This window comes from Patella vulgata, chromosome 8 (assembly GCF_932274485.2).
Source record: "Patella vulgata chromosome 8, xgPatVulg1.2, whole genome shotgun sequence".
NCBI classification, from domain to species: Eukaryota; Metazoa; Mollusca; class Gastropoda; family Patellidae; genus Patella; species Patella vulgata.
In genome coordinates, this window is record NC_065886.2 from 4,884,550 (window position 1) to 4,899,149 (window position 14,600).

At 37.6% G+C, this 14,600-nt stretch overlaps 1 protein-coding gene across 1 annotated transcript; it reads left to right on the top strand.

The window, feature by feature from the left end:
- The first annotated feature begins 429 nt into the window (after nt 1-429).
- LOC126829421 (uncharacterized) lies at nt 430-13,830 on the top strand. The gene is made up of 4 exons (XM_050559327.2): nt 430-587; nt 1,924-2,316; nt 9,938-10,315; nt 13,044-13,830. Exons 1-4 carry the CDS (start codon nt 533-535, stop codon nt 13,160-13,162), a joined length of 945 nt encoding a protein of 314 aa, XP_050415284.1. The 5' UTR covers nt 430-532; the 3' UTR covers nt 13,163-13,830.
- The last annotated feature ends 770 nt before the right edge of the window (nt 13,831-14,600 follow it).

Here is a 14,600-nt window from a genome sequence, read left to right on the forward strand (position 1 = left end):
CAATTAGACGGAGGGACAGCGTACTTAAAACGAGATGGACGAACTATGAACGGAATTGTCGTACTATGAACGGAAATACTAGAAACGTGTTAAACGTTACCGTGGTCGAGCATCAGTAAGTTAGTCGTTGTTTATTTATTCCGTTTTTTTCTTTGCATATCATTTATTTTGACTAGTACAGACAAGATAGACATAGTGTGGACTGTTTATGAACGAACTGGGGTCATATTATAGACACTACATGTATTTACAGATTCTACCCCGATCACAACTCTTTTTACGACTTTCTAGGATTGGGTATAGGGTGTTTTAAAGAAGTTGTTTGGTGTGATGGGGGCTTTATAATATGCATATAATGCCGGTCATGCAAGGCGTACATTGTGCTATATAAGCTATATAACAACAGCTGTAACTGCGCATAAACGTGTATTATATAAAATAAATATATTATATGACGTACATACAGAAATAAATCATATATACCATACAAACTATAGAACAACAGGTGTAACAGTGGATATTATACAACATAATGGACGGGAAACGTATTTTGTTATTGGCACTGATATATACTGCTGTAATTCAAGGTAAGATTACATCCATAGGTTTATTGTTTAATTAGTTCCATCAAATAAAATGAGGTTTAACGTCCTACTTTTCTGCGGCGACGTGAAGTTAGTTTGTTGTTCGTTGTTCGGTATTCGCGAATAACGAACAACGAGCCAGTTTGTTGTTCGTTATTCGCGAATAAGGAACAACGAGCCAGTTTGTTGTTCGTTATTCGCGAATAAGGAACAACGAGCTGGTTTGTTGTTCCTTATTCACCAGATATGGAATTAGTAATATAATGAAGACACTTTTAGAGAGATTATGCTGGGAGTGGGTTTTCTGAAGTGGTATTTTATTTACTTAGGGGCCATACCCTGTCAGCTGAAACACGAATAAAAGTTGTCCGTCATATCTGAAATAAACCTCTCTATCGGGGTCAGTGGGGAGCGTTCTGAAGTACAGAAACAAGATGATATTCTCTTCTGAAGGGCATTTTTTACTTATAGGTCAACTGTGGCACCATTCTCACGAAAGAAGAAATTTGTCCGCTATACTTGAAACAAATCAGTCTTCTACTAGTTCTACCGGGATTTTGTGATTTGTTCAGCTTGTAACCCGTTCTGGAGTAGGAACCCAGGGAATTATTTGTTCTGAAGTTGTATTTTATTTACTGTGGGGTCATACCCTATCAGCTAAGAAAGGAATCAAAGTTGTCCGTCATATTTGAAATAAATCTACGTACTCAGGTCACTATATATATAGGGGGCGTTCTGAAGCCAGAAGCCAGGTGATTTTTTGTTATGAAGGGCACTTTTAAAGTTTGCCTTAGCAACGTGAACATATATAGCGAAAATTAGCTTTTTCCGCAAAAATTTGAATTAAATCGACTTTTCCCGCGATTTCGAGGGCCTACAGCCCAAACCCTATCCCTAACCCCTAACCCCCCTTTTGTATATAGATCTATATCATCAGCTTCCATGTTGATCCATGTACATATATTTTGTATAAAAGTATTCATACGTATCTTCGAGCAAATACTGTTCATGTATAATTCTATTCATACCTCTCATAGTGTAAATATTTTCACATTTATCAAACAGCACATCTAATATATTTATTATCATTATGTAAAACATTTGTTCCGAATTTTATGCATGTTTGGTGTTGTTAAAAGGGCAAAATGTAAGAAAGGCCCCAGGCCTAATTTTCTACCATTTTGAATTAACCCCAGGGGATGTGAAACTTAAGAATTCCCATTCTGATCATCGGCCATCATGGTGCCTCCGTTAGGCATAGTGCCAATTTTGTCCGTGAGTTTAGAGACAACGGTCAGTTAGCTCCCCTACTAATACAGTAGTTGATATATATTTTCAGATATCAAGGCTGCTAAGCTTACAATAACACCATCCCCGAATCTACAGACAGGTGCTACATCTTTAACATTACGGTGTTCAGCTGATGCTAACTCAAATTATACTGAACTAAGCGCTATTGGGATAAACAAAGTGACCAAGGGATCATCATCATTAGTGGCGTTTACAACACTAGATTCGACTGGGTCGTTTATACGTGGAAATGGAATAACAGCACCTAAATATGAAATAAATGTGGCTTTAAGACCACAATTAACCAACAACGCCATACAGGTTATCATACATAATCCCGACTGTCACGATACTAGTGAATATATATGTGAAACAACTGGAGACACTGATACACCACCTTATGTATCTCAGTCGACAGACTATAAAAATGTGACAGTTCAAAGTAAGTATTTTATGTGTATAATGTTGATAGTGTGAAGTTAGCTTGTTTTTCGTTATTGATAAATTTCGATATTGTCGAATAGAGAATACCCCTTGCAATATTACATGTTTAGATATTGGTTATGTTAAATACGACCGACAATGTAATTTTTAGACGATATTACAACGGTCTTAAAAAAAGGCAATTATTTCAGCTCAGGTTATGTAATATTTAGAAAATTAATAGTCTAAAAATTCTAAACGCACATTGTCTGTAATAAACTCCCAATATTCCCCACCCGCACGACTACAGAAAGATGGGAGTGGGTTTTTAAAGATATCCGTATCATGTTGCGAAGATATTTGTAAATTTCCTTTTATATATACTCTTCAAAACAAGTCGGGGAAATTCAGAAACAATACAAAACTGCGGAAATGCACTGCTGTTTTTATTAGAGGTAACCAGTGTATGTTTATAACAGGCCAATTGCCTACACATGAACATAAACAGTTCATAGGGGCGGCTTATCTGACGGTCCCATTTCATTCGCAAAGAGATACACCGTCAAAAGTGAAAATGGACGTTTTTGATTTTGTCTTAATAATGAGTAATTGCTCCACCAATCCTCAGACATTCACCAGTTCGTCGTGGCATGCTCCTAATCAACCGTCCAATTACGATTTGGGGCAATCTGACCCACTCCTCTTGCAGTGCCAAGGACAATTCTTGCAGTGTTGTCGGTTGACGTTGACGTCGACGAACACGTTAAACGTAACACACTAAAGTAAAGATACGCTAAACAGTAAATCTTATGCAAGAACCGATAGGAAAGCAAACATGAATAGGATAAACCAGCAAGCAGCAGTTTTCATCAACCTTTCCTTGAAGTGTCAAATTTGACAATGAACCCCTCCCACGTGTATGGCACTATTGCGCGTCGCACATGCAACTCAGTGGTTCTGTTGGGCGATAAGTTCTTCATCTGTGAACATATTCTCAAAGCATGTCAAGTGTCCATGACTATTTATCATATCACAACCTGCATAGGTATATGCATTTCAATATCCCCTACTTTTTTTGAAGAATATATTATCTTTGCTGGCTCGCAACCTGCATAGGTATATGCATTTCAATATCCCCTACTTTTTTTGAAGAGTATATTATCTTTGCTCGAACTAGGGAGCCACGGTGGCTAGGTGGTTAAGACGGTGGCTCGCTAGCCTGGAGGTCGGGTGTTCGATCCCTGCATTGGCCGAGAAAGTTCATCCAGATTTTCCGACGTGGTTTCCCCTTGTCAGTGGTGCAGAACGGAGGGCCTGACAAAGGACAGCTGTCTACTCCTTCGGATGATACGCAAAACCGATGTCCCGTGTATATATTGGAATGCACGTAAAAGATCCCCTGGCAGTTGGAATTCGATATAAGAGTAGGCGATAGTGCCGCTGCCCTCGCAAAATTTCCCTCATAGCACACTGTATGGCGATGGCGTCTTTATTAGCCCAGTATAGGAGCAGAACAGTAGGGCGTTAAACACCATTTCATTTCTGCTCGAACTAGAGACGCAATAGAATTGTAATATTTGTACGTAAGTTTCATTAATCAGAACATTAATCTATTTATAATTTAAAAAACTAGAAAAGAAGGCCTGTCTTCAGTTACCAACCTTCAATGACCAAGAATAAGTTTATTCACTAGTTCGTTCCACTTCGTCTGCATTACACAAGGCCGTCTTGACAAGTTAAACCGAATTTTATTTCATTTTAATTCGTTCCGCACGACTGTCGTTCGTTTATGATTTATAGGGGTAACTGACATTTTGATAAAGTGGGGTAATATCAAAAAGCAAGTTAGAACTACAATGACTTGGAACTTGGACTGTGTAAACTATTTATAAAACCACTGACAAGACTGTACTATTCAAAAAAAGTAGGGGATATTTGATTTTGGGGGCATAATACTAAAATATGCAAATGACTACGAAAAAAGTCACTATAGAACCTAACAGAAGAAACATTTTCAGTTACATGTGACGCCCAAACGCACCAATAGCTACCGCATGGAATGCAGGTGATGCTTGGGATCATCATGGGGGTCCAACCCAAGATTTGCACGACTCTGACTTTGAATGTTACAGTCATTGTGGCATTGAATTCCAGGGTGGAAACATCAGTTTAATTGTTTTAGTGACCAGAAAACAAATTTTGATATGCGTCGGCTTACCCAAAATGAAAGGTTACGTGCCCTTGGCATGCTACAGATCGGCACAACACAGGCGGTTGTGGCGCGGACGATGAATGTTTCTCAGTCTGTCATAAGCAGGCTATGGTCCAGATACCGTGATACACAATCTGTACAGGACAGACCACGCTCAGGTCGACCAAGGGCGACAACTCAAGCCCAGGATCGATTTATCCGTACCTTGGCCTTGAGAAATCGTGTCATCACAGCAAATCAGATCAGCGCTCGTCTTCAAACAGACACTGGTGTGAGAGTGAGTGGCCAGACGATTCGGAATCGACTGCATAGGGGTCACCTTCGCGCCCGACGTCCTCGCGTGATCCCTTGTTTGAGAGATCATCACATTCAGGCAAGACGTCGTTGGTGTAGGGATCGTCAACACTGGGATAATCGACGCTGGAGCAATGTGATGTTTTCAGATATGTCAAGGTTCACTGTTGATTTTTTGAACAGACGTAGGAGGGTGTGGCGTCGTCGAAACGAGCGCTTCCAAGACGTTAACGTCATCAGACATGATCGATTTGGGGGTTGTTCTGTTATGGTGTGGGGAGGCATCACTGTTGCTGGAAGAACGGCTTTACATGTTGTTGCAGGGCGTGTTACAGGCCAGTACTACCGGGACAACATCTTGGCAGTCCATGTTGTGCCGTTCGCACGACGTCATGGCCGCCGTTTCATCTTCCAGGATGACAACGCAAGATGTCACAGGGCCAGGATCGTTACAGGTTACCTCCAACAACAGAACATCACCACATTACCTTGGCCAGCACTGAGTCCCGACCTCTCCCCCATCGAGCATGTCTGGGACATGCTTGGACAGAGGTTACGTCAACGTCAACAACGTCCTGCCAATGTCCAAGAACTTGCTGCTGCGTTGCAACATGAATGGGACAATCTGGACCAAAATGACCTTAGACGTCTCATTAGGAGTATGCCACGTCGGATCAATGCTTGTTTGGCAAACAGAGGAGGATTTACCCGTTACTGACTTGGTTGTGATGCTGTGGTAACTTTGCTGTTTGACCCCGGGTATCATTTTACCCTTATAATGGTCAGTCTGTGCCTTACTTAGTCTAACGATCATTTGGAATAAATCGATGAATGTGAACTTCATTTCATTTTGTCATTTGTTTCTTCGTCAGTTTCTTAGGTGACTTTAATAACACTTAAAAATCAAATATCCCCTACTTTTTTTGAATAGTATATATAGATTGAATGAGAATTAAGGATAATATACGGGTTGTATATCGACATGTAACAATATAAGATACTACTTATAATATCTATAAATAGTCACGTTTAGATTAATGTTAAAGGAGATAAACCTCTAACTCAATTGTGGACCATTTCAATCAATATTGATGTTATTACCTTACCGTGACAATATGGGATCCTCATATCAGCATTTTAAAATCACTATGTTAAAGGAGATAAAACTCTAGCTCAACATTATCCATAATATTCGAATTAGAATTCAATTTTAGTCCATTTCACTCAATATTGATGTTAATATCTTACCGTAACAATATGGGATCCTCATATCAGATTTAAAATACAGATGTGACGTCATCCTTTGATGTTGGCGTACCATATTTATTTCAAATAATCGTATGGGCAATGTGCCAAGTGTAACTATTTAGAATATTGAACCCGAGTGACGTATTTCATTGCAAAGCACGTGCAAGTGTTTGTATTTTAAGTTGATTAATGGCCTCGAGCTAAGACATTGCGTAATATATTGTAAAAACACACGGGCCTCACGGCCCTCTTGTTGTTACAATATATTACTTAAAGTTACAATTTCATATTTTCTAAGAAAGTCAAAACATAATTATTTTTTATGTCTTTTGCTCAATAGGTTGCCAACACACTATTATACGATCATAGGTTATCTTTCTCACACTTAAAAATCTTCACACCGGAAATAATAACACAATTACCTCCCAGTTACCTCCCTTGTTTTACTATTCCCCACCATGGAATAGCTATCTTCAAACGTTTGAATTTAAAGTTGAAAATGATATTTTAGCCAATTTCTCAACTGGCAATAGTAAATTATAGGATTAATAGGATTATTCTTTAACAAGGTAGGACTGTTTATAGATACCATCTATTTTAGGGCTTTATTTTAATACATTTTAAAAATATAACTTGAAAATTTGCAAACTTAGAAATATGAAATTGTAACTTTAATGTCTCGCTCTCGGCCATTAAACAATACATAATGGTTTCGAGTGCCATTTGTGATGGGAAGAGAAAACATACACATGTGTCCAAGAAGATATCGTGGTAATAATAAACATGGCTGATTCACAATCGACAAAATGATTTAAAAAACGTGTAGTATGGATTAACCAGGCGCAAATGACTATCGTTAAATTTTGACTGTTGCTTTTTTTTCAGCAAACGTAATTGATTTGAAATTACAATAACAATTTTTAAAAAGGTTGTAAACATATAGACTCATATTACATTAATATGAGCTTATAAAGATCCCTTTAATGAATATAATTTCAAAATTACACCTGCTATCAAATGAATGTCGTCTTATAGAATCAACCCTGATTAAGCCGCTTACCAATCATTTTATTCATAATGTGGACGTATTATGCCGTCGCCCATTTCTTGTATTTGTTTGTTTGTCGTCTACAGGCCGCATTTCTTAACGTATTATCTTGAAACTTTGCATACTCATTCTTTGTACCCTAAGGAACATCCATAACGTTTGGGGCGCATTCCCGACCACCAGGGGCAGAGCCACGCCCATTTTCTTTTTGTGTGTCTGTGTGTCGTCTACAGGCCACAATTCTTAAGTGAGTTCGGATCATCTTGGAAATTTACATACTTGTTCCTTATACCTATAGATGATCCCTATTGTTTTTGGTGCATGCCCAACCCCCAGGGACAGAGCCACGCCCATTTCCTGTATTTGTTTGTCGTCTATAGGCCGCATTTCTTAACGTATCATCTTGAAGCTTTGCATACTTATTCGTTGCACACTAGGGAACACCCCTATCGTTTAGGGTGCATGCCCAACCCCCAGTGACAGTACCACGCAAATTTTCTTTTTGTGTATCTGGGTGTCGCCCGAGCCCCTTGGACAGAGCCACGCCAAATGTTTGTGTGTCTTGTGTTTCGCCTACAGGCCGCAATTTTTAATAGATCCTTTTGAATCTTTGCATACTTATTCCTTATACCCTAAGGATTGTTTCTGTGTGTCTGTGTGTGTTGCCTACAGGCCACGATTCTTAATGGATTGTCTTTGAACTTAGTACATGTATTCCTTATAGCCTAAGGACGACATCTGCTTGTTCCGAACCCCAGGGGCAGAGCCACGCCCAATTTTTGTGTTTGTCGTTTACAAGCCGCAATTCTGAATGGATCAACTTGGTGCTTGGCATATGTAGTCCTTATAATCTAATCGCGCCAACTAATGATTTTGGTGAATGTCCCGGCCCCCAGGGGCAGGGCCACGCCCAAGTTTTGTCTTTAGCGCCAGAAAGTCACAATTCAATACGAATTATCTTGGTATACTTATTCCTTATACTCTAAGGACGGCAACTATTGATGTTGATGCACGACCCCTCCTCCAAAGCCCCTGCGCCTCCACCCCCTGCCACACTTTTTGTTGATATTTTGTCTATAAACGATATACAGGTTGCAATTATTAACAGATTTGGATCCAATTCGGAATGATAGAGTATAGGGTTGTACCTATATATGTTGGTTCATGTCTAACCCCGAGGGGCAGAGCCACGCCCAATTTTTGTGTTTTATGGCTACTGGTTGGAATTCTAAATGGATTATCTTGGAACTTGGCGTATTTATTCCTTATACTGTAAGGATAGCAACTATTTATTTTGGTACATGTCCCGAGCCCCCAGGTTTGTGGTACCACAACCACTTTTTTGTTAGTTTTTATCTGTAAATACTCTACAGGTTGCAATAATTAACAGATTTTGTTCAAACTGAGCATATCAATCATTTCAATAACAGGGTGGTACATATTTATATTGTTCCATATCCAACCCCCAGGGCCAGAGCCACGCCCAATTTTTGTATTTATCGTCTACAGGCTGCAATTCTGAAAAGATCATCTTGGAACTTTGCATATTTATTCCTTATACCGTAAAGACAGCAACTATTTTTTTTGGTGCATGCCCCGACCCCCTGGGGCAGTGTCACACCCATTTTTTTGTTAATATTTTGGTATTTGATAGTATTTAGTTAGTATGGAATGGTATTTGATAGTATTTAGTAAGTATGGAATGGTTTTTGTTAGTATTTAGTTAGTATGTTATGGTATTTGATGATAGTATTTAGTTAGTGTGGACTGGTATTTGATATTATTTAGTTAGTATTTGATAGTATTTAGTTAGTATGTAATGGTATTTGATAGTATTTAGTTAGTATGTAATGGTATTTGATAGTATTTAGTTAGTATGGAATGGTATTTGATAGTATGATTGGATGAACCCTATTGATAATCAGTGTTCTGCGACTTGGGGTCATGCGAGGATTAAAGGTAGGAATATTATAGCTGCGACTTTCCAGATTATCAAATTTTCTCTACATCCAAGTTTTCCTTTTCCATAAGCTGCAGTTGAGACAAAGCTGGTGTGTTAGGGCGTATTTCCACGCCCTGTGTGGCTATCTTTGGGATATACATATACAGCTCGATTGTACAATACCAGACGTAGTCTTGTTAGCCTAGTTCTTGTTGTCACTGGTACTAGCTAACGACTTCAATACATTAACCAGAGCATATTTACAGAACTTAGGTAAACTCTACAGTATAGACCCTATAGTATTTCCACGCTCTGTGTGACAATCTTAACAAATTTTACCCAAATATTTTTGTATATCCTTTATATGTTATAGTTTTCATATGTTTTTTTTTTAATTTCCACTTTGTTTCTCAATTAATTTTTAAAAATTCTTAAATATATTGATAAATCTGATTTTTTTAAGGCAATATTTTGTATATCTAATTTTTAAAACCGTGTATTTAACTTTTTTAAATGCCTCGTTGATTTAATACCGGATAATCTCATGTTATTTCACAATATGGCTTCTCTATATGGTCTTTTAGTGGGTCCGTTCAGTGCAAGCATAGTCACCGCCCAATCTAGCTGTCTTTATTATCATGTTATCTTTGTACATAGTTCACTAGACCCACCCTTATGGCTTCCCACCCCTTTGATGGTTTGTAAATGATTATCTGTGATTGTATATAGATGTTTGTCTTTCTTCCATATTTTGTATATATATATCCTCATTGCACTATGGTTGTCATTCTTTGCCTGATAAAGACTAGAGAACCCTCGTCGAAACGTCGCTGTAATAAACTCTTTAAGTAACTTGTATTCCATATAAGTGTGTCATGTGTTATAATATTTTATAGGTAATCCTGGTACGGTAGAAATGAAGATATATCCTGCAAAGATGAAGTATGATGTTGGTGAAAAGATTGAGATTACCTGTCAAACAGGTGTTGAAAATTCTGAATCAATCTGGACATGGGAAGCCATGCCACCTACTGATTCAACCAGGGAGCTTATGCAAATAGAAGAATTCCCATCTGAACATATTTTTTCACCTGCCGTAATGACAGAAAATGCAAGAACAACGGAGGTTGATCCACAAACATCAACACAATGTGGGTATAATACTGGAAGTACATTGGAGCATCACGTTGGTATGGAGGATGATGGACTGAAAATCAGATGTATGGTTAATAACTCAGAACTTTTAAGTGCCATTAAGACTATCCACTTAACACGTAAGTAAATATTACAGTGCAAGAAATTATTATATTTACTCTTTCATAAAGACGTGGTATCTCTTGTTATTATCAATTTAGATCACGTGGTGTGTTTACTTGATGTCATTAGTTGATGGTGATGACGTGGTGTATTTGACGCTGCCATTAGTTGATGGTGATGACGTGGTACGTTACACGCTGCCATTAGTTGATGGTGATGACGTGGTGTGTTTACACGCTGTCATTAGTTGATGGTGATGACGCGGTATGTTTACGCGCTGCCATGACGTGATGCCCCCCCCCCCCCTGCAAAAAGTTGTTTAGCGCTGCCATTAGTTGATGGTGATGACCCCCCACCCCCACTGCAAAAAGTTGTTTCGCCCCCCCCCCCACCCTGTAAAAAATTGCCGACCATAAAAACAAACAGATATACATTGTCCGTCAATGTTACAGCAGCCCTGAGAACTTCCCCCCCCCCCTCTTTGTTCTGAGCTAGTTACGGCCCTGATTGATGGTGATGATGTGATGTGTTTACACGCTGTCATTAGTTGATGGTGATAACGTGGAATGTTTACACGCTGTCATTAGTTGATGGTGATGACGTGGTGTGTTTACACGCTGTCATTAGTTGATGGTTTTTATACGTCCACATTCATAATGTGGAGGTATTATGCCGTCTACCGTGTCTGTGTGTCTGTCCGTATGTATTTATATATGTATGTATGTATGTGTCTGTGTGTCCCCTACAAGGCGGAATCCTTAATGGATTGTCTTGAAACTTTGCATACGTATTCTTTATACCCCAAGGATAACCACTGTGATTGTTGATGCTCGACAATTGTTGATGTGTGTTTGTGTCGCCTACAGCCCACAATCCTTAATGTGACACTGCATGCATGGTTACATCGTGATTATCCTTTGTCACGGTACTAAAACACATAGACACTTCTCTAATCAGGACTTTCAGGACTTGTGTATAAAACTTCAATGATCAAGTAACTCGAGAATACTGTGTTGTTATAACTATGTTTATATATGAAATACAGGAAACTACAACATCTATGATAGTACTTTTTCAGTTAGTATAATATCTACAGTCTGAGTTGAACAAGACTAGAACTCAGACCCAACTGCTGAAACACAATATGTTGTCTCTATCCAAGCCTCAAAGTCGAGAAGGCCTTTAGAGTGCCTTTTAAGAAACCCCCTATGATGTCTTCCCCAGGACCTCCGGGCCCTGTTTCACAAAAACTTAAACTAAAATCATTAAAATAGATTTTAACTAAAATCAAACTGAAATTTTAAATTTTATGCGTTTCATAATTTAAGAACTTTTAAACTAATACACGAAATAAGCAATGTTCCGGCGATGCCTAGATTTGAAATGTCAGTCCCATGGACCCTTTCAAAAATAATTTGAAAATGCCAAAGTGCCACACTCCTTATTGGATAATTCCTATCTATCTTACTAAATTAAAATGATTTTTTTCCCAATATAAAATACCCTTGGCTCCTATATAAATCATCATAACCCAAAAGCCATAAATAGCCTACTTTGCAAATGGCGTATCTACGTGACAGTCGCCCGTCCAAGCGAATTATTCAAAAAAAATTATCCATGTTCTAGTCAGTCTCTCTCTCTCTCTCTCTCTCTCTCTCTCTCTCGTTTTTTTTGGGTTAATTAATTATTTGAAAATAGTATAATTTATACTTGAATCATGGTAATATATAAAATAGTTGTTTACTGGGGTTTTGATGTTTTTTTTGTTCTTGGGGTTGTAATTTGGGGCGTCATCTAATTGCTTAAATTGCCTTACAATAAATTTCCCATGCAATGAAAAAAAATTGAATGAACATTATTTTTGTTAATGATAGTATGTTTAAATTATACAATCCGGGCCATTGGCAATATTATCATTATTCCAAATATATCCATATGTCGCAATGGATCCCACAACATAGCTCTAATCAATGTTTGTTAATGTCGTGATTTTAAGTTAGTACGGCTGTCCTAAGTTAAAATTGATTTTAGTTAAAATTGTCCCTAAAATAGCTTTGTGAAACGCCACTTTTTTAAGTTAAGATACAATTTTAACTTACAATATTATTTTAGTGGATTTTATCTAAAATGCTTAAAATCGTATTGTGAAACGCGTCTATCTTAAGTTAGGACGGAATTTTAGTTTAAGACGATTTTAAGGAGATTTAAGTTTTTGTGAAACAGGACCTCTGAATGATATCTAAAACCCAGCTGTGGAGCCTAGTCGGCTATACGTCCCTCAAGAGACGACAACGGTGTCTAAAGGGAAATTTAACCTCTCCCTTTTTATATAGACAGTATAGGTACGTCAGCTATCAGGGCGAACAATTACCATTTGTGGGTAAGTGTTTTGTATGGGTACCGTTTTACGTCAACGTTATTCTTTTTAATTTGACTAATCCATGAATTAGATGTCTGGACCATAGAAACCCACTCAAGAATTCCTTATAGCCCAAGGACGGCAGTTATTGATTTTGGTGCATGATCCGACTCCCTTGGGCAGTGCTATCTATACCCAATGTTTTGTTAATATTTTGACAGGACAACGTCGCTACGACCGACTCTTGTTTCAAATTCCACTTGTCAACGATTATTTTAAATGCACGACAATTTGTTCAAATATAGTTTGTTAAAAAAATAAAAATTGAGATAGACTGTTGAAATAAAACAACATTAAATAATTATTGCGTTTTTCTTATTTTTCAGTTGATGACGTCAAGAAAAGAATGCTACTTGCCGACACAGAACGGATCAAGTTAGAACAAGAAAAACTGAAACAACAAATATCAAAGAATACAACAAGCTGTAACTGTTGTTGTAATTAGATACAAATATATAATTGATATTAAAAATACGACCAAACTGTAACTGTTGTAGTTAGTTACATATATATTCATGTCAGATTAAATATTTTACTTTTACTCTCAACATTCCTCATCTTTTTAAACATAAATTATGAAACAGCTAAATCTGCCTATTGCAGGTCTTTCTTTAGGTGTGAAATGTTATCTAAATTATTAAATAGACATTAATTAACTTATCCAGACCATAATCAACTCTAGATAGCATCGCTAGCCTGCGATATTTACTGGATTTGAATCCGATCTGTTGTTCAACACTCATTGATGAATCTGTTGTTCAACACTCATTGATGATTAAATCCAAAAATGGATAATCGAGACTATATTTTTTTATCGTACTGACTTTAGTAATGATGATCGAGGCTAGGTTTTAAAATTAAAACGCTAATATCTCTGTTCAAATTGAATTTCATCTAGTTTGTAACTATTATAGTGAGAACTCTCAGCTCTTTATCGAATCTTCCATAATGCCTCCTTAAGTTTTTGCATCATGCATTATGTTTTCTTTTGGAGGGTGGGGGAAGGGTGTAAATCGTCTCGGGCAAACCTTTGTTAGAATGGGATAAAAATTAATAGTAATAATAATAAAAATAACTGTAATATTCTAGTAATAAAAGAACTATACTAAGTCATTATTTTGTTTATTGATGCTCAGCTTATTTTGAAAAAAATATTCCCAAAAGATTTAATTGGGGGTAATTCTCTGTTGATTTATGTGAAAATAATGGGTTGAATGGAGGTAATGTGATGTGTATGATTCGCGAATAAGGAACAACGAGCTGGTTTGTTGTTCGTTATTCACCAGATATGGACTTAGTAATATAATGAAGACACTTTTAGAGAGATTATGCCGGGAGTGGGTTTTCTGAAGTGGTATTTTATTTACTTTGGGGCCATACCCTGTCAGCTGAAACACGAATAAAAGTTGTCCGTCATATCTGAAATAAACCTCTCTATCGGGGTCAGTGGGGAGCGTTCTGAAGTACAGAAACAAGATGATATTCTCTTCTGTAGGGCATTTTTTACTTATAGGTCAACTGTGGCACCATTCTCACGAAAGAAGAAATTTGTCCGCTATACTTGAAACAAATCAGTCTTCTACTAGTTCTACCGGGGTTTTGTGATTTGTTCAGCTTGTAACCCGTTCTGGAGTAGGAACCCAGGGTATTATTTGTTCTGAAGTTGTATTTTATTTACTATGGGGTCATACCCTATCAGCTAAGAAAGGAATCAAAGTTGTCCGTCATATTTGAAATAAATCTACGTACTCGGGTCACTATATATATAGGGTGCGTTCTGAAGCCAGAAGCCAGGGGATTTTTTGTTCTGAAGGGCACTTTTAAAGTTTGCCTTAGCAACGTGAACATATATAGCGAAAATTAGCTTTTTCCGCAAAAATGTG

Coding starts and splice junctions, on each gene's coding strand:
- LOC126829421 (XM_050559327.2), top strand. CDS start 533: ATGGACGGGAAACGTATTTTGTTATTGGCACTGATATATACTGCTGTA. Junction 2,317..9,937: donor TAAAAATGTGACAGTTCAAA/GTAAGTATTTTA, acceptor AATATTTTATAG/GTAATCCTGGTACGGTAGAA. Junction 10,316..13,043: donor TAAGACTATCCACTTAACAC/GTAAGTAAATAT, acceptor CTTATTTTTCAG/TTGATGACGTCAAGAAAAGA.